Source organism: Crotalus tigris, unplaced genomic scaffold (genome assembly GCF_016545835.1).
Source record: "Crotalus tigris isolate CLP2741 ecotype Arizona unplaced genomic scaffold, ASM1654583v1 scf7180000020523.1239640, whole genome shotgun sequence".
In the NCBI taxonomy this organism is placed as follows: Eukaryota; Metazoa; Chordata; class Lepidosauria; order Squamata; family Viperidae; genus Crotalus; species Crotalus tigris.
In genome coordinates this window covers 898,600-917,541 of record NW_024098059.1, presented here as the reverse complement: position 1 = coordinate 917,541, position 18,942 = coordinate 898,600, and the positions used below count along the sequence as shown (strand labels likewise).

At 37.4% G+C, this 18,942-nt stretch overlaps 1 protein-coding gene across 1 annotated transcript in view; it reads left to right on the top strand.

The window, feature by feature from the left end:
• The window catches only part of ERBB4 (erb-b2 receptor tyrosine kinase 4), a gene marked incomplete at its 5' end in the record, with an annotated part of 501,305 nt that overhangs the window by 297,952 nt on the left and 184,411 nt on the right, over positions 1-18,942 (top strand). Inside the window, 3 exons of the mRNA XM_039367010.1 lie at positions 2,108-2,240; positions 10,595-10,717; positions 11,127-11,225. Coding sequence (XP_039222944.1) covers positions 2,108-2,240; positions 10,595-10,717; positions 11,127-11,225 — 355 coding nt within the window. The remainder of the gene's footprint in view (positions 1-2,107; positions 2,241-10,594; positions 10,718-11,126; positions 11,226-18,942) is intronic.

The window sequence follows — 18,942 nt, the reverse complement described above, 5'->3', positions numbered from 1 at the left end:
GATATAAAAAAATGGTTCTTTTCCTTAGACTAAACTTGCTTCACCTGAAAAACCGATGTAGAGGATTTAGCTATTTTTTTGACCTGGTTAACTCAAGCTAAATTAAGCTCTGCTTCTTTTGAGAAAATCAGATAAACGTGATAGAAGTTTGTGAAATTTCGTCTGTTAATTTTTCCAATTTTCAGTGCTACCAAATCAAATATTGTACAATGTCATTTACAATTTTTCTTGCACATGCTTACCACATTTTAAAGTATTTTCATGAAATCTGCATAATTTAAATCAGTCTACCACTGATGCATATGATTCTGCAGTTAAGAAGATCATCTCATGGTTTATCAACTTCTACCATCCCTTCACTCAAGTGTCTATAGATCTGTGGGAGAATGATGTGTGTTGATGCTTGTAGGAGGTAATATAGATATAAATGTGGGTACCTGTTTGGTAAGCTTCTGGGAAGTTCAAATATGAATGAGCCCCCACCCCATTTAAAAGATCAGCTTTTCCTCTTACCTGCCAGACTTCACCCAGACAATGCTTGAACTAAAAGGTTAACAGAAGGATTTGGGGACATACTGTGGCTCTTGGTAAGAGGTTTATTGCAAACATTTAAAAAGCCATTGATTTAACCCATATCTATAGCCCATTCAATGTTCAAGTCTTTTTCTTTTGCCTGTGGGTCATGGCAGGATATGAATTAAATTGTATTCTTTGGGAAGGTAGCTCCTCTGTGTTATGATGGTAACAGGAAACCTGTTTTTCTCTTCTAATTCTTGACATGGAATTAAGGCACGGTGTCCTCAGGTTGGGATTATCAGAAATAGTGTGGCTCAGAGCTGGCAGAAAGATGGGAGGCAATTGCAAAATCAGATTTCTTCTTTTGTCCAATGCTTAGGTAGGTGATAGAACTGGATAGAAGGAGTCAAATTACTATAAAAAAGAGCGAGGAAAACATTTGCATTTAACTTTTATAGTCTTCCATTCATAGTCACAGATTACTTTTGTAGTTTCCAGTGATAAGGAGAGTGCCATTCTGTTTTAAATATGATAATGTTAGTATGTTTTGGTGAATGTATATGAATCAAGGTCAATCACAGCTATTACAATACTGTAATACATGAGGCAAGAAATATGTTAATTAACTCATCCACTACAGATGGTGTTCAGCATCCAAAATCATTAAACAGTCTTTGTGACACTAGAAAGGATAAATGTTATGGGTCAAGTGTTAGCATCTAGCACTTGTATCGATAAAGAGCAATCAAGTTAAAATCTTTATCTGCTTTGGCAGCAACTTTTCTTTGTGTTTATGTGTTCTTTGTTTTTATGGGTAAATGAAGGACAAGAATGTTAATGACAGCAGTGCTGTAGAGCTGAAGTACAAAAACTGAGCCATATGGAGACTGTGTTAATATTCACACAGTAGTCAGACTCCTCAATTTTAGCAGTCAAATAAGGTTTGAAAATACAGATATAATGGAATCAATCCAGAAGAGAAAGGACTTGCACTCGGTTCTTGAATGCAGGCTTGTTAACTTCCAATGTCCTAATCAAGTGAACCGCCCATCTCCTAATTCACTGAGGAGAAGACAGTATAGTACAATCAGATGAGCAAGATTCTGTTATTATAAGCAGTCTCAATAAAAGTAATGTGAGCCTTCCTGTGGAGATGATTTCTTGACCTGGTCTACTTAGTGGCGCTCACAAGAAAGTCGATTCTGCCTGGAGAAAATGGTCCCCTAGGGGAAGGGGACCCAACCCATATTGGACATTATAGAGTTTCTCCATTAAGTGTTTTCATGTAAAGCTTTCTTTTTTCGTTAAGTATTTTGAAACTATATTGTGCTCTGTCTTTTTATTCATCTAGTCCCTTTTTATTCTCCAAAGCTTGCATGATGGCTGTTTGTGTTTCTAACAACAAAAATTCCAGAACAAATGTGATAAAAACTTTACCACTCCTTTTTTTGCTGTTGTTGCATTATTTAGAATGTAGCAAAACTAACTGCACAATTTCATAAATTTACATGTATTTTTAAAATTTAATTTGAAAGTATGCACACTGTCTTATTCCTGTGATTCAGCATTCTTCCTGGATTCTGATTTGCAGAACCCCCCTGAGTGCTGCCGGAGTGATTGGAGGACTCTTCATCATCGTCATTTTGGGCCTTACATTTGCAGTTTACGTGAGACGTAAGAGCATTAAAAAAAAGAGGGCTTTACGAAGGTTCCTGGAGACTGAGGTAAAGATTTACCCCTTTTCTTTCCTTCAAATATATGCCAGATGCTTAAAAAGCACTGCTGTTTTTTCTTTGACTTGATTATTTTAATCTCCTATGCATGTGTATGTGTATAGATATTTTTAAGATTTTTTTTTTTGTTCCAAATATCTGTGAAGAAACTAAGGCTTTTACTGCAGAGCAGTTACAGCACATTAAGGAATCCCTTCTGCTTTTGATACCTGGATATTATATAAACAGAGCATGACAATAAGTTATTTGTTGCAGTTTTCAATTCTTTTAGTCCACTTACATCCTCAAAAGGTAGGAATGTGCTAATTTCAGAAGTAATTTTAGATTATATCAAAAATTTATCCAGAAGGTAAAAACTAGTATGGACAACATACATACAAACAAATTGATTCATTGCTAATATATTTAATCAGTCTATATTTTATTTATTTTTTATTCATGTATATATATTTATTTAGATTTATCTACCAGAAAGGTCAATGAATTTTAGGTGGCATACGAAATAAAAATATTAAAAATGCAATATAAAACCACATACACAAATATATTACAACCTTTTAAAGTGAAAAACTTTTAGGTCACCAATCCTTGCAACTTAATTTAAAACAAAATTTAAGGCCAGAAATGTCAGTTGTCAAGATCATAAACTTGATGGGGAGGGAGGAGTCCCTCAATACTGAACATTATCTCATTTAGAGCAATGGGGGAAAATATCATTTGCTTAATCTTCCCAAAACATTGGGGCTAATTGCAGAGTTTGACCTGAAGAATGCTATGTCCCATTTTTACAATGCTACTCCCTGGAAACCAGAATAGAAAATGATACTATTGTGGAAGAGAATGGCCTTGGGAATGCATTTGCAACATGGGTTCTGCTGCAAAAAGATGAGTGGGTGGTAAGATTGTGGTAGCTTTATGTAAATCATAAATTGGCTATTACCACTACTTCTAAAATAAACATGGAAAGGAGTTATACCACAAAAACAGTATTTCAGATTTTGTATATCATCTATATACAATGTTGTTCCTGTTTACATTTCTATTTAAACTTTGACACTTTCATTCTAGTACTTGAAAGTTAATTAAGGGAAGTGGTGTGTAAAAATTATTGTGTCAGGTTTACATCCATAGCTTTTTCTCTTTGTTATTTGTTTTTGTTCTCAACTAATAATGTAATTCCCCACTCCCCATAATTTTGCCTGCACAGCAAAGACTGTACTCAACTAATTAAGTCATCTACAATGTTCATAGAGGCGTGATAATGATGCTCAAAAGGCAGCACATGGGGCAGTTAGCCTCTTTGAAACACTGCAGTGGCTTTTTAATCCAATTTGAGCAGGAGTAGTCTTTAATTATTTTCCTTATCCTGAGAAAAGACAGGCTATTTGTCAGTGTTTAGAGGCCAGTCTTGTTCCATTTATTTTTTAGAAAAAAATATATTTCCAATCAAAAGCTGGGCAGCATTCTAATCAAGTGACGTTTTCTGACTGAGTTCCATTTCTTTGAGTTGTTGGGTAAATGTACTACGAATCCGAGCTCCGTTCTTACTTGCTACTACTGGCACAATGCAGGAAATCTCAATTTAGCACTGAACTACTTTTCCACTACCGCAAAAAAGAAATCTTTGCTTGTGACATTTTTTAATTATTATTTCAAAATAGAACAACTAGTTGAATTTTATTTTAATATGTGCTTGTTTTTATGGCATTGTTTAATTGCCTTATAGTATTTATTAAATTGTATTTACAATGGTAAGTCTAATGGGATAGATATCAATGGTTTTATAAATAAAATATTTGTATAATATATAAAATGGCATAATAGCAATTAATGTACTTTAGCAATATTTGGCATTTATATGAGTTTAAACAAAGATCTCAAGATGACTTAATGTATAAATTACATACTTTTTAACCAAGTGATATACAGTACCTCGATCTCAGTAAACAGACTGAACAGAGAAATATAAAATTCAGCATTAGACATTTATTAGAAAAGACTAAAGATAAAAAAGGTGTCAACTGTCCCAACCTGGGCAGTTAGAAAGCAAGACTCTTAGGCCCATGGCTAGCCAAAGGCTTACTTTATTAAAGCCAAACAGTTACAGAAGAAGCGAAGGTGGATCTGAGGGTTTCCTGCACAAAGTATATGGTTAACCTTTCCATGTCCCCTTCCACCACCACTCCCCCACTCCCCCAGATTATCAAGAAGTGTCCAATTAGGTGCTAACTGATTGTTTGGGGAAACAGTCCCTGTCTTCGCAGCTGGCATTCTTTTCTTGTCCTTGAAGTAGCCAGACTTTCTCATGGGACAGTCAGAGGCTTGGTTTTGTTTCCTCATGGCATCCCCTGGCAACCCTCCCTCTCATTCCACTTGCAGTTCTCCCCCCCCCTTCATTTCTGTGGCAAGCTGCCAATGGCAAGCAGGTTGCAGCATCTCCAAGCCTCTGTGATAAATCCTATGTTCTATGTTCCAAATGATTTGGGTAAGTTTTCTATTGCAAACAGTGAAAATTGCTTGATGCAATTTTAGTCAAATCACCCTAATGAAGCAGATTTATAAATAACACAATGTTCAGCAAACTGGATTGATGCCAAAATGACCTGCAAAACTAAGTATGTAATAACACAATCGTGTAAATATTGCCATTACATTTTGAGTCCTGGTACAAATATATAACTTACAGCACTGTGTTATGACATAAAACATAGAATAATAGAGTCGGAAGGGATCTTGGAGGTCTTCTAGTCCAACACCCTGGTCGAATAGGAGACTTTATACCATTCTGGACAAATGATTGTCCAATCTCTTTTCGAAAAAATCCAATAATGCAGCACCTGCAAATATTAGAAGCAAGGCATTCCACTGATTAATTGTTCTCACTGTCAAGAAATTTGTCTATTTCTAGGTTGGATCTCTCTTTAATGATCCTATACCTGTTACTTCTTGTCCTCCACTCAGATGTTTTGGAGAAGAGGTCGACCCTCCTCTCTGTGATAGCCCCACAAGTACTAGTCATTCTGTTTGTTAGACTAGACATATCTAGTTCCCTCAACCATTCACCATCCAGAGCCCTTATCCTTTTTGTTGCTCTTCTCTGTATCTTTCTAGAGTCTCAGCATCTTTTTTATATCATGTTGACCAGAACTGGATGCAGTATTCCAAGTGTGGTTCCACCAAGTAATATAAAGCTGTACTGTCACTTCACTTGATCTTAATATTATCACTCTGTTGATGCAGCCTAGGATTACAGTGATTTTTTGGGGGGCAGTTGCTGACTCATATTTAGGTGGTGATCCACTAGGACCTCTAGATTCCCCTGACTGTTACTATTGAGCCAGGTGCTACTTATTCTATACCTGTGCATTTGACTTTTCTTGCATATGTGTAAGATCTTACTTTTTTCACCACTGAATTATGTTTTGTTCTCTAAAGCCCACTACTGAGGTCTGTTAAGATCCTTCTGAGTCTTAAGTCTGTCTTCCAAAGTATTAGCTATTCCTCCCAGCTTGGTGTCATTTGCAAAATTGATGAGTGCCTCTTCTATATCCTCATCTAGATCATCTATACAGTATATATGGTAAAAAGTATTAGGACCAAGACAGAATCTTGAGGTATCCCACTCCATGCTTCCCTCCATGTAGATGTAGTTCCATTGAGGACTCCTTGCTGGGTGTGGTTGATCAGTCAATTGAGAATCCATCTGGTGATGGTAGTGTCTAACCCACATTGTTCTGCCTTACTGAGAAGTAGGCTATGGTCTACTTTGTCAATGTAGACCAAGACGTCTGAGTATGCTATGTCCACAGCATTTCCCTGATCCACTAATTTAGTCACTTTGTCAAAGAAGGCAATAAGGTTTGTCTGGAATGATCTTTTTTAAAGAAACCCATGCTTGCTTCTAATAATTGCCTTGCCTGTTTCTAAGTGCTCACATATCCATTGCTTTTCCAGGATTTTCCCAGGTGTTGATGTTAGACTGATTGATATGTTGATCCACCTTTTTATTGTTTTTGAAGATTGGAACCACATCAGCTCTTTTCTAGTCCTCTATGCCCTAGGAGCTTTAAGGATTTCATTCAGGATTCGTTCATTCATTCAAGATTTCATTAAATCATATTTGCCAGTTCCTTCAAAACTGTGGGATGTAATCCATCTGGTCCTGGCAATTTGAACTCTTCTACAATGGATAGTTATTCTGTCTATTTTGACATGCATTCCTGTTTTGTCTCCTACAGTGCTGCTTTTGATAGGTTGGACTATTTTTTCCTTTTGAAGACAGATACAGAGAATGAATTCAGTAGTTCCACTTTCTCCCTACTACTTGTCATCTCTTTGTCAATATATATTGAAAGGAACTTTTTTAAAAATCATTTTTGGCATTTGTTGCAAGTCATAGTTCTTTCGGAGCCTTAGCTTTCCTGGCTCATTCCTTGCAGATATGGGCTATTTGCTGATATTCTATTTTAATTATGTATATCTTTTTCCATTTTTTATATTTATCCCTCATTTTGTCAGAGAGTTCTTTATGCAACCATGCTGGTTTCATGTGAGGTCTCTTGTTTTCTTTATCTGTGGTATTAGACTGGGCTTTTATACTCATTTTTCAGGGTTTCCCAAGTATCTTAAGTTGTTTTACCCTTTAAGACTTCCATCCATATAATTCATCCTAAACTGTCTCTTAGTTATAAGTCAGCTCTTTTGAAGTCTAAGATACTAGTTTGACCTTGTTCAATAACTTGTGCTTACATTATGCTGAATTCCAGCATGACACGATCACTCTCCCCAAAGTTCCCGCAATTTCAGCTCCATCTATCATTTCATCTCTATTACTAATTGCCGTATAGCTGACCCTCTAGTTCATTTCTCTACCTTTTGGATGACAATGTTGTCAGCTAGACTCATCAGGAACGCGTTTGATCTTCCATTTGTTACAGAGTTTGTATCCCAGTTGAAGTCAAGGTAGTTGAAATTCCCCAGTTCTATTGTGGTATGTATATTTATATACATGTATATACATGCATGATCATTTTTATGATCATACATGATTAGTATCAAAATGAAGATCCATCTCCTTGTAGTGAATGGAAATGATGTACTTCCCAAACCTGTGCTTCAAATTGGATGTTTTTCCTGCTGTTTCTGGGGATGTTATGGATGATGCGCTATTTTAAAACCTTACTTCTTTGTATGGATAATGCAGGGACAGGATGGGAGATGTAATTTATGGTGCTCATTATTGTTTCCCACTTCAGAAATTATTATATAAATCAACCTTTGATAACTTTATTTGCAAGTGAGATTGTCAGATGCAAAACAAACAAGCCAAACAAAACAATATACCAAATCATGCCTTGATGAAGCACAGTTGATGCATATGCACAAAATTAATTCCAGAAATAAAACTATATGCCCTACATTCAGCAACAAAAGCAAAAGACTTCTATGATCACCTCAGTATCATGACTATGGATACTCATGGGGCAACCAAGAGTATTTTTTTTTTTTTACTGTGAAAATGTATAAGCATTGATGCATTGGAACATTCAGTAACTGTTCTGAACTTTCTAGGAGCTCAGTTGCCACAATAGAGTATCAATTACTTGAAAGAAAAGAACAAAAGTGAACACAAAATATCTAATCAAAATCAGCTGAATTGATTAAATTGTTGTAAGAAGAATATTCAAGTATGTTGATCATTGTCAGGACCAGATCTCATCTGAAAACTCATTCATGGAATCAGTTTTAATAAACACAAGTTAACCTGCCAGTACTACAGAATTAGTGTTAGCTAAGAATGAATAGAAATTATGGAAACTGACATATTTTAAAACAATGGGCATGTCTTGTATTGTTGGGGCACTATAAGAAACTAGAAATCCTCCAAGATTCCTCTTACCAAACTCTTCGTTACCTGGCTGGAAATAAATGGATTAAAGTTTTGTCACCCATTCTACAAATACATTCTTTACCATCTTTGGGAGAACTTAAATTTTGGAATAGAGAAAATATTAGAGCCAGCCTTTTTGAAAGGGACCCTAATAAAGAGGCTATTGTAGTACAATCATCCAGATGTTCATGTTGGTATCATCATTATAAAAAAACATGCAAGTCCTTCCCAGCCTGGTTAACATATCCAGTGCTTCACTGAGAAGGGCTTTAGCATCCCTTCATCTTTAGACCAAGCCTTTAGCCTATCTCGAAGGGAGATTTTGTAAACTCTCTGTTGTGCAGCCCCTCTGTCCTTGTAGTGCTGGTCAAGCAGAGAACCTTATCCGTTATGTACTCCACTGCCCCATTTACAATGAGATCAGGCCAAATTATTAATGGCAAATGAACTCAAGGGTTCTGACCTTGAAAAATTGAATTATTTACTTGCAGATGTGTTTCCAAATGTCAGCAACCAAGTTGCTATATTTGCTCAGTTGTCATTTAAACTTAGAAAGAAATACTTAAAGTTCTTAGTTGTGGCTTGGCTTTATTTTGTTGTAACCTTTTTGTCTAATACTTCCATCATGCTGTTTTATAATTTCATTGTTTTATTGTTATTTTTATTGCATTTTATGGCATTCCTATTTTATTACCTATAGTTACAACCATGTTGTTCAAATATGTGAACAACCGGTTCTCTGTGTGGATGCTGCTTTCGGAAGCCCATTCTGGGCCTGGACAACAAAAATTAGCCACCGGTTCTTCCAAACTGTTGCAAACTGGCTGACCACCACTGGTTACAACAATAAACTTATTACTGTACTTACTTCGCAGCATACATGTTGCAGGAACAGAATAATTATTGCAGTAAAAGAGAAGCGATGCCTGAAATAGTTTTACCAATTGTGAATTCAGTTTGGTTCTCCACAAACATGACTAGTCTTCCCTCTAAGAAAATTAGTGAAAGGTTTATAAGCAGTTCATAAATAAATAACCTAAGTTAGTTTATAAAGAACAAACAGAAGCAACATATTTTTGTAGAACAAAACTGTTTCTGCAACATGTATACTGTAAGAACTCTAAGTATTTCTTTCTAAGTTTAAATGGCAGCAAAGCCAATGTAGCATATTAATTTACCTAGTTTTACAATGCCAGGAGTCTTAAGAATTTATTGAGAATCAATTTGGTGTAATGGTTAAAACATCAGGCTAGAAACTGGGAGGCAGCGAGTTCTAGTTCTGTCTTAGCAAAAAGCCAGCTGGGTGACCTTGGGCCAGGCACTCTCTCTCAGTCCGAAGAAGCAGGCAATGGAAAGCACTCCTAAGAATCTTGCCAAGAAAACTGCAGGGACTTGTGCAGGCAGTTGCAGGAAACAACACTGATTTGAAAACACACACACACACACACACATACACACACACACACACACAAAAATACCATATAAACTATAAAAGATTTGCTATTAAATTAATGTCTCTAGGAATTTTATTTTATTTTATTTTTTAAAAAGGAAAGAAAATGCTACCCAGATAATTAAATCATAGGAGTCAGAATGACATCTTTTAATGTGAAGAAGAAAATCCATTCTCATTCTTAAAATTGACATTCTGTGGAATGGCTTCATAAGGACAGAAAGTGTATTATCATTAAACATTTTGAAGCCAAACGCCAAAAGTTCACTCAGAGCCATTCTATTAAATGCTTAAGACTAGCCCCAGCCAGAGAAGCTCCCTGAGTGATTCTGGGTGCATGACTCTCTCTCAACCAGCCCACCTCACTAGGTGGTTGTTATGAGGAAAAATTGGAGGAGGGAGTGCTGGGTAAGCTGTCTTAGGTTCTGAAGGAAAGTTGGGCTATAACAAAGAAACAAATAAATTCTCTCATTTTAAATTTTTGTGATTATTTTTATAATATATATCTCTTTAAGTTTTCCAAATAAATTAATGGATTTGGCATGTGTTTAATTATGAATACTATATACATATACATAGATAGACACAGACAGACACAGACATAGACACAGACAGATACACACAGACACACACATGTTTGTGCATCTGTGTGTGAGTCTGTGTGTGTCTATCTATGTATATGTATTGTATATAGTATTCATAATTAAACACATGCCAAATCCATTGATTTATTTGGAAAACTTAAAGAGATTTGTTTCTCATTTTGCTGTTAAGGCAGTGCAATCTTCAAAAGTTGGTCCAAATGAATTCAGTGGAGCTTACTTCTTAGTAATTGTCTAATCACAGCTTTCATTATCTTAATTTTTGCTGGATGGCATCAAGAGTAAATGAAAGCTGCATGAAAGATAAGATAAAAACAATATCTACTACAGTATATAAAAATCCAACTATGGATAGTGCTTTTCATGGTTTCTTTCTATTTTTTTTTTTTTTTTTTTGCAGCTGGTAGAACCTTTGACTCCAAGCGGCACAGCACCCAATCAGGCACAACTACGCATTTTGAAGGAAACTGAGCTAAAGCGTGTCAAGATCCTTGGATCAGGGGCCTTTGGAACTGTCTATAAGGTATGTTTCAGTCCTTCAACTGTTGTTCCCAGGAACCTGTGGTTAATCAAGTGGAAAGGCAGAAATCAATGGGCTTCTATAATAGGATATCAATCTCCTTTTCTTAGAAATGTTCAGCTTAATATAATCCCTCTTATTTCTTCTCTTAATCAACTGAATGGCCATTAAAAAGCTGGGAATGGTTGACAAGAGTTGGAGGACCAAATGCTGTGCAATTTGCTCTACTAGTGCATAAGTTAGCTTGTACCTTCAAGCACAGTCAAGTGCTTGCCAGTGTGTGCTTGTATCTTCAAGCACAGTCAACTATTGCCAGTGTGAAAGTGTAAGTGGTATGATCAAATTGTGGTTAAAGAGGACTATTTTAACATTTGATGAGACAGCTCTTGTTCGCTTTTCCATCACTTTTTAGGGCATTTGGGTTCCTGAGGGAGAGAGTGTGAAGATTCCTGTGGCAATTAAAATACTGAATGAGACAACTGGTCCAAAGGCTAATGTGGAGTTTATGGATGTAAGTAATATTAATGTCCAATTTCAGTTATATGTATGTTATTGATAGTTTAGAGTCAACATATTGCCCCCAACAATCTAAGTTCTCATTTTACCAACCACAGAAGTATGGAAGGCTGAGTCGACCTTGAGCCCATCAGACTGAACTCCAAACCTGTGGACAGAATTAGTCTGCAATACTGTTTCTAACGACTAGGGAGCCATTAGGGCTCCTATAAATTATACATAGACAACTATTAGCCAACCATTACAGGATCCTGCACCCACATTTCTTCATAAATATATCAATTTCAATGAATTTGACACTGACTCAGGCCTATCTTTTCAATGTCCTTATTCACTTAAGGCTGTTACCACATCATGCCCATCAATCGTTCCACAAGGGAGCAGCAGAGACATTCCTTGCAATTGGTTGCTTCTTCATTTGATGATCTGTGCAGTGGATTATTAATTCTAGGGATACCAGCAGGATGTATTCAGAAAAGTTGGTAACTGTGATAATGCAGCTGAATTTCCACTCATTTTTTAATGTACAAAGTGCTATTTATTTTTAATATGCATCACACACAATTGCACTGTTGTAGCTGCCACCTTGATTATTTTACCACAACCTGTGGACACTCATTCCAACAGCAGGCAAAGAAACATCATCAGAACAAAGCAATAGCTCTTTGAAATCGCGCTGCCTTGATGATGCAGCTTTCCCTACAAAAACCACATGTGAAATCGCTTCATATTCTGTATTTAACCATAAGGGATTTTTTTTTTTGTTAGAAAAGATTCAAGCTGTCTGTTTGCTAAGTCTTCTATTTCCTTAGGTTGTTCTAAGCACCAGCTCAGACTAGAAAGCAATTTTCTTCATCATTACTAGGTTATCTGTTATCAAACATTGCACCAAACATAATTAACAGTAGTTTACATTGATACAATTTTCATATTGCTTTATTTTCATTTATTTTATTTATATCCTATTTCTCCACAAAATATCAGAATAGAGCTAGAAGGGAGACCCTAAACCACTTGAGATAGGTGGCTGTTCAGTCTTTTCTTAAAAACCTCCAATGATGAAGCACCTACAACATCTGAAGGCAGAAGCTTCTGAAGCTGTTCCACTGGTTAATTGTCCTCGCTGTGAGGAAGTTTCTTCTTAATTCCAGGTTGCTTCTTCTTTGATTAGTTTCCATCCATTGTTTCTTGTCTTGCCTTCTGGTGCTTTGGAAAATAAGCTAACCCCCTCTTCTTTGTGATAGTCTCTCAAACATTGGAATACTGCTATCATGTCACCCCCTAGGCCTTTCTTTCTCAAGACTGGCCATACCCAATCTGGAAACCATTCTTCATACGTTTTTGTCTCCATACCCTTAATCATCTTAGCTGCTGTTTTTTGCACTGTTTCCAAAGTCGCAACATCTGTTTTGTAATGTGAACAAAACTGGATGCAATATTTCAGGTGTGGTCTTACTAAGGAGTTATAAAGCGGTACTAATACTTCATGTGATTTTGATTTTAATGCTTCTGTTTATACAACCAAGGATTGTATTAGCTTTTTTGGTTGCTGCCGCACACTGGTGGCTCATATTTAAGTCATCACCGCTAGGACTCCACAGTCCCTCTCATAGTTACTGTTTTTGAGCCAGATTTCTGTACTTGTACTTTTAGTTTCTCCTGCTCAGGTGTAAAACCTTGCTTTTCTCCACATTAAATTTCATTTTGTTGTATAGGGCCTAGTGTTCAAGTTTTGGATCCTGAGTTTGTCTTCTGGGGTGTTGGCTATTCCTATCAGCTTAGCATCATTTGCAAATTTGATGAGTTCCCCTTCTATTACCCCATCCAAGTCATTTATTATGATATTGAAGAGTACTGAGCCCAAGAAGGAACTGTCATGGTTCCGACATATAGAGACGAATAAAGCAGAACTCTAAGAACGAGAAGGAAAATGGCTGCAACCATGCTCATTTGTAAAGTTAACAGTCAGCCCCTCTCAAAAAGATAGAGTCTCAAGTAGGGAAAACAAAAAGCAGGTTAAGTATTCCCTCAAGGCTTGTGAGGATATTTATTGTAAAACTTTTTTATGTATCTGTTTTCACATTAGTATATTTCACCCATGTAGCTTCTGAAAGGGGGTAGCCTTTCCACTGAATGAGATATTATAACTTTCCCTTGTACAACCTAGAATCAAGAATTCATTTTATTTCATAATCTGTCTCCCCCTCTACCACTATTGGGCCCAGCAGCTTCTTAGAGATAGGTTTCCAAGAGGATTCTGATACAAGCTTTAATAGACTGCAATGAAACACAGGGTGAACTTTTCCTGTGTTTTAATTCCACTGTGACACAGTTTATGAGTGATGAGAAAAGGACCCATTACTATTTTAAATGGGGTTGAGTCCAGTGCTACTGTGCACAGTGTTGTTGTAGGCTACCTCTGCAAAAGGCAGGAGATCAGCCCCGTTAGTCTGCTGGTAATTTACACAACATCTGAGGTACTGTTCCACCATTGTGTTAGCTTTCTCAGCAGCTCCATTAGTATTCAGAGGAAAAGCTGATGAAAGCCCCTGGGGGGACCCAGTCAGTTTAATGAAGTCCTTCCAGAACTTAGCAGTAAACTAGACCCCTCTGTCAGAAATAATTCACTTTGGGGGACCATGGAGTCAATATATGTGTTTCAAAAACAGCTTGGTTAGCTTCTGGGCAGAGGGGAGTCCTGATCAAGGGATGAAATGTGCTTGTTTAGAAAATAGATCAATCACAATCCATATTACAGTGTTTCCCTTGCTCTCAGGTAACTCCACTGTAAAATCCATGGCTATCTCCTCCCAAGGCTGGGAAGGTTCAGCAACTTGTTGCAACAATCCTGGGGGTTTTCCAGGATGCCTCTTCATGACAGCACAGGTGGCACAACTCTTAACATAACTCTCCATGTCTTCTTTCATTCCTGGTCACCAAAATTGCCTCCACATCCAGATGTGATGTCTTAAAAAATCCAAAGTGACCTGCCTTCTTAGCATCATGACTCAGTTACAGTGCTTGGGGCCTGTGGCCAACTGGGAGGTATAACTTGGAATTCTTCCAAGCTAGTCCTTTCCTTAATGTTAAAACAGATTTGTTGTTTTTAAACCAGGCATCAGTTTCTAACTTCTCCTTCAAGTGAGCAATCATCAGAACCAGCAGGGGGTCTCTGTGTTTATGACCTGGTTGTTATTTTAGAAGTGGATTGCAGTGGACGAATAATGGAGTTAATTACTTCCTCTTGGTGGCTCTTGAACTGGGCCATTCTAAATAAAGCATCAGCCAAAAAGTTCTTATCCCCAGGAAAATATTTTAAAGTGAAATTAAAATGTTTGAAGTACTGAGCCCACTGAACTTGTTTTGGGATAATTTATGGGGTTTTTTCATCTTCTGTGGCTCGGATCAGGGTTGGTGGGAAGGGAGGCCTCAAGACTCAGGTCCTGACGTGCCCAGTTTCTTTTTGCTCTTCCCCCTCTGGGAGCTCTTCGCAGCTTATCAGCCGTGACTGGCATGCTCCGAGGTTGAGGGTTGGGAGCTGGGCATTCCACAGCTTGGTGAGCCATCTGACTGCACCAGTAGCACTTGATAGGAGCCCTGGCTAATACCTGGGAGACACTGGTGGCTGCAGTGGCTTGGAGTCGTCGGCCATAGAGGCGTTTCTCCTGGATACACTGCAGTTTGAATTTGGTGGTGCTTTACTTTCTGGGGCAGTCCAACTCGATGTCCAACACGACTGCCATGTGGTACCACTCAAGCAGTAGGTTAGGAAAACCTCAAATGGTGCAGGCTTGAAGCAATCACAATCAGTAACCAACTAGCAACTCTCCTGAATTCATGAACATACTCCTTAACGGGGTGACCTCTTTGCTTCAGGCGGTGGATCTCCTTTTCGGTCAGCATTTTTCATCTTCAAAATGACCCCTCAGTTGCTCCATAAATAGATTAATATCATGCGATTTAGGAGCCCCTTATCATGGAGGATGGTCACCCAGTCAGCCGTTTACCCTCTAAATTTGCTACCATAGCATTCACCATCATAGCCCAGGTAGGCATAAGCGTAGCGATCTAAATGAGCCCACACCTAGTTTAGGAAGCTTCTTGGGGTCCCCATCAAAGGTGGGCTTGATGGGAGGTGGCTCGAACCTCAGCAGAGCCACCTGCACCTGCTGCTGGGCTTGGGCAGTTCCGACAGCCTAAGTTCCATTGTGGCTAGCAATGGTTTCATTTTTCTCCTCCATTTGGAATCTTCACTGAGTCTTTACCACTCTCCCAAAAGTGAGTGGGTAGGCAATTGGGGCCCAACACCCCAAGAAAACTAAGTTTTATGAGACTTGGTTTAATGTCATGGTTCCGACAGACAGACAGATAAAGCAGAACTCCGAGGTTTGCAAATTCCTCAGAGAACATGTTTATTAGTTTCAAAGTATCGGCATATCAAAAGTGAAACCAAGTCTAGATGCACAAGCAACAATTCCCTAATACAAAGTTAAATGTCCCTCCCACAAAAGCTATGTAAGCAACTACATTCCCCAATATAATTATTTGGCGGGCTTTTTATGAAACTCCCAGTCTCTAGTCTCGGGAGCAGCCAATGACCTTGGTTCCCATGGGACAAAAAATTATTTTGACTAGCAAAGCACCTGGGCAACCCCCCTCCCACCGTTCTATGTGGAAACCTCAAATGAGCAAGAAAATGGCTGCAATCGTGCTCATTTGTAAAGCTGACAGGAACCTTATGGTAACTGACTGTTTACTTCCCAACGTGCAGTTATAGTACCATTAAGGATGACTTGTTGAGTATGGTTTGTCAGCCAGTTACAAATCCATCTGGTGGTGAGGCCGTCTATCCCACATTTTTCTAGTTTACCAAGAAGTAGCTGTGTCCAAGAAGAATAAATTTAAATACCACTAAGATAGTGATAAAAATAAAAAAATGTATATATCTGCTGGCAGAAAATTTAAAAAATGCAGGGAATGACTGATTAATATATTTCCATCAAGTTTGCTGGAAAAAACTCACTGCTTCTTTAAGCTAATTAGTAATTTCAAAATGTGACTCTTTTCTCAGAGAGAAAGATAAGATAAGATAAGATAACCTTTATTGACATTTTTTTTATTGTGGGCACAACGACACACATCAAAAATGAAATTTAGTTGCCTGCTCTGAAAGTAAAACACATACATGATGCACACCTAAACATACTATGAACAACATATGTATAGACCCACATCCCTACATATACGTAGCAAATAAATATTAAATACTGTCCATCTTGAATATATAACGGAAAGAGGAAACTTGAGAGTTCACAAGGTTAATGCTGTATAGAAAGAAAAAACCATGTATTAATGAATGGAATCTTTGAATGGATTGGAAATGGCAATAACAATCAACATTTATTAGATAGTAAGGATAATTAGATTTGGTGTGGTGAGATTGAACAATTGGGATATATTTGATTCAGATTTCTGAATCAGTTTTTCAAGGCTTTTGCACAATTGATTTGAAGGCCTTCAGTTTGATTTAACTCAAATCACTGATCTGATTTAGAAAGTTGATTTGATTCAGAGATTCAGCTGAATCACCTTTCAGAAGAATCTCTGAATCGTAACTTTGTTCAATCCTGTTAAATATTTCCCTAAACATGAGATTATCAAGACCTTAAATCTTATTGTTTACTTTTTAAAAAATATATATGTATGGCTTTCCAGTTTATAAACTGAGTTATTAAAGTTATTTATAAATGAAACAGTTGAACACCCAATATATTCAAAATGAATTATAAGTGATACCATTGGAAAAGAAAATGATGGAGGGGTGGGGGGGAAGGAAAGGAAAGCCCACAAAAGGTAAGTAGCAAATTGGCTTGCTGGAATAAGTATAACCATAATGGAGTTCATATGCTTCATAAAATAGATACAGTAAAACCTCTGAAAGTTGACACCCAAGAAACCTAACGAAAGTGGTCAACATATAGAACAACTGTACAGATATGTACATGTGCCTCATTTTATTGTACAGCTTTTATTAGGGAATGTCATACAGAAAGACACATAGTGAAAACACAAGAAAATCATTCATACAATACTGTATCATATAAAATCAATAAATTTACATATGTATTGTTTTCTCATGGTTTGATCATTCTTTCTGAAATAAAAGAGTCAATTTTAGTCTGTTTCTTATTCTTCTGCTTCATCAATTACTTCCAGCTGTCAATGCTGTTAACATTGGATGTTCCTGCTTTGACACATGATGAAAATGCAGCCATTTTCTCTTCTCCTTTTCTGTGCTTTTTCTTGCTTTTAGAAATCAGGTGCAGTGGGGGGGGGGGATGGTTGCAATGAAAACTCAGCTAGCCATAACAATAACACTGCTGTGGGAACCCAAGGACAAGTTGATAACGTTTTGATAGGCTGAGAAGCTGAGGAGAAAGCCCACGCTTTTAACTAATTGGGGAATGTGATTTATGACAGTTTATTGGGGATGGGAATTGTACTTTGTTACTTTGTATCTGGGGGAAGGGAATTTAGTTTTTGGGTTCAACTATGTAGTGCTGATACTTTGTTTCCCCGAATAAAATGTTCTTTAAGGACGAATTTTGCCTGGAAGTTCTTTTGATGTTTGTTTCATCTGTCGGAACCATGACACCAGCACTTTTCTGCTGGGTTATACCTCGGTCAATACTGATTGGAAAATTGTTTCTGGGTCAGGGTTAGGGCTAAGGTTAGGATTTTGCTTCAGGAGATGGACCATAGCTTTGCATTTTAGCAATTATCCAGTGCAGAAGCTGGACTCGATAGTGCATTTTGAATGTTTTGATTATGCCTTGGTCAAAAGGTTGACGTTTTGATGTGGGTTTGGAGGCAAAAATTTCAGTTTCACGTTTGTAAGATGATTCACTGGGGATGGCTAGGACAATTGTCCACTGCAAGGGAAATGAACCATTTCTTCTTCTTATCCACTCCTCAAACAGGGCATCAGATTTGTTAGATTTCCAGGTGACGGGAAGGTCTTTGGGCTGCAGATTCTTGAATGAGTGTGGCTTTGACGATTTACCAATCGCCAAAGGTTTTAGCTTCTTTCCAGTTAAGCTAGAGCACAGCAGAACTGTGAAGTTTTCCACTCTTACATTTGTCACTCCTCATAGTGAGGTTCCTCCTGACAGGCATTGCCTTGAAAAAGAGTTCACACTCATCAGCATTAAAGATGTTGTCATCTTTACTGCTGAATCAAACTCAAGAATATTGTATTATTTTATATTCTTTTTGACTATTCTGCATTTTACTTTCCTTGCCCTTGGTGCAGACTGGACTCATCTGGTCAAGTTATAGAGAGTAAATTAGGTCCAGATGGTTAAGTTACAAATTATAGAGGTGGTCAGTATAGAAAGGTTGGCTTTCTATTGTGTACATGTAATTTATGTCCAGTCTACGAAAATTAGGTCAGCTTAGGGAGGTGATCAATATAGGGAGGTGGTCAACTATGGAAGTTTTACTATATCACTGTGATGTTCTGCCAGTATTTGAATATTAGGAGATCTTTTGGACTTTATTAAGGTACATTTATTATATATATGCTTAAGAAAGTTAACTTAGTTATATTTGCCTGTTTTTGCCATGGAATAAGATTCCATGCTGCTGACCCTCATTCTATGCTATAGCAATTATGCTTCCTTCTAGAAAGAGTAGCCCAGCCACTTCACTCT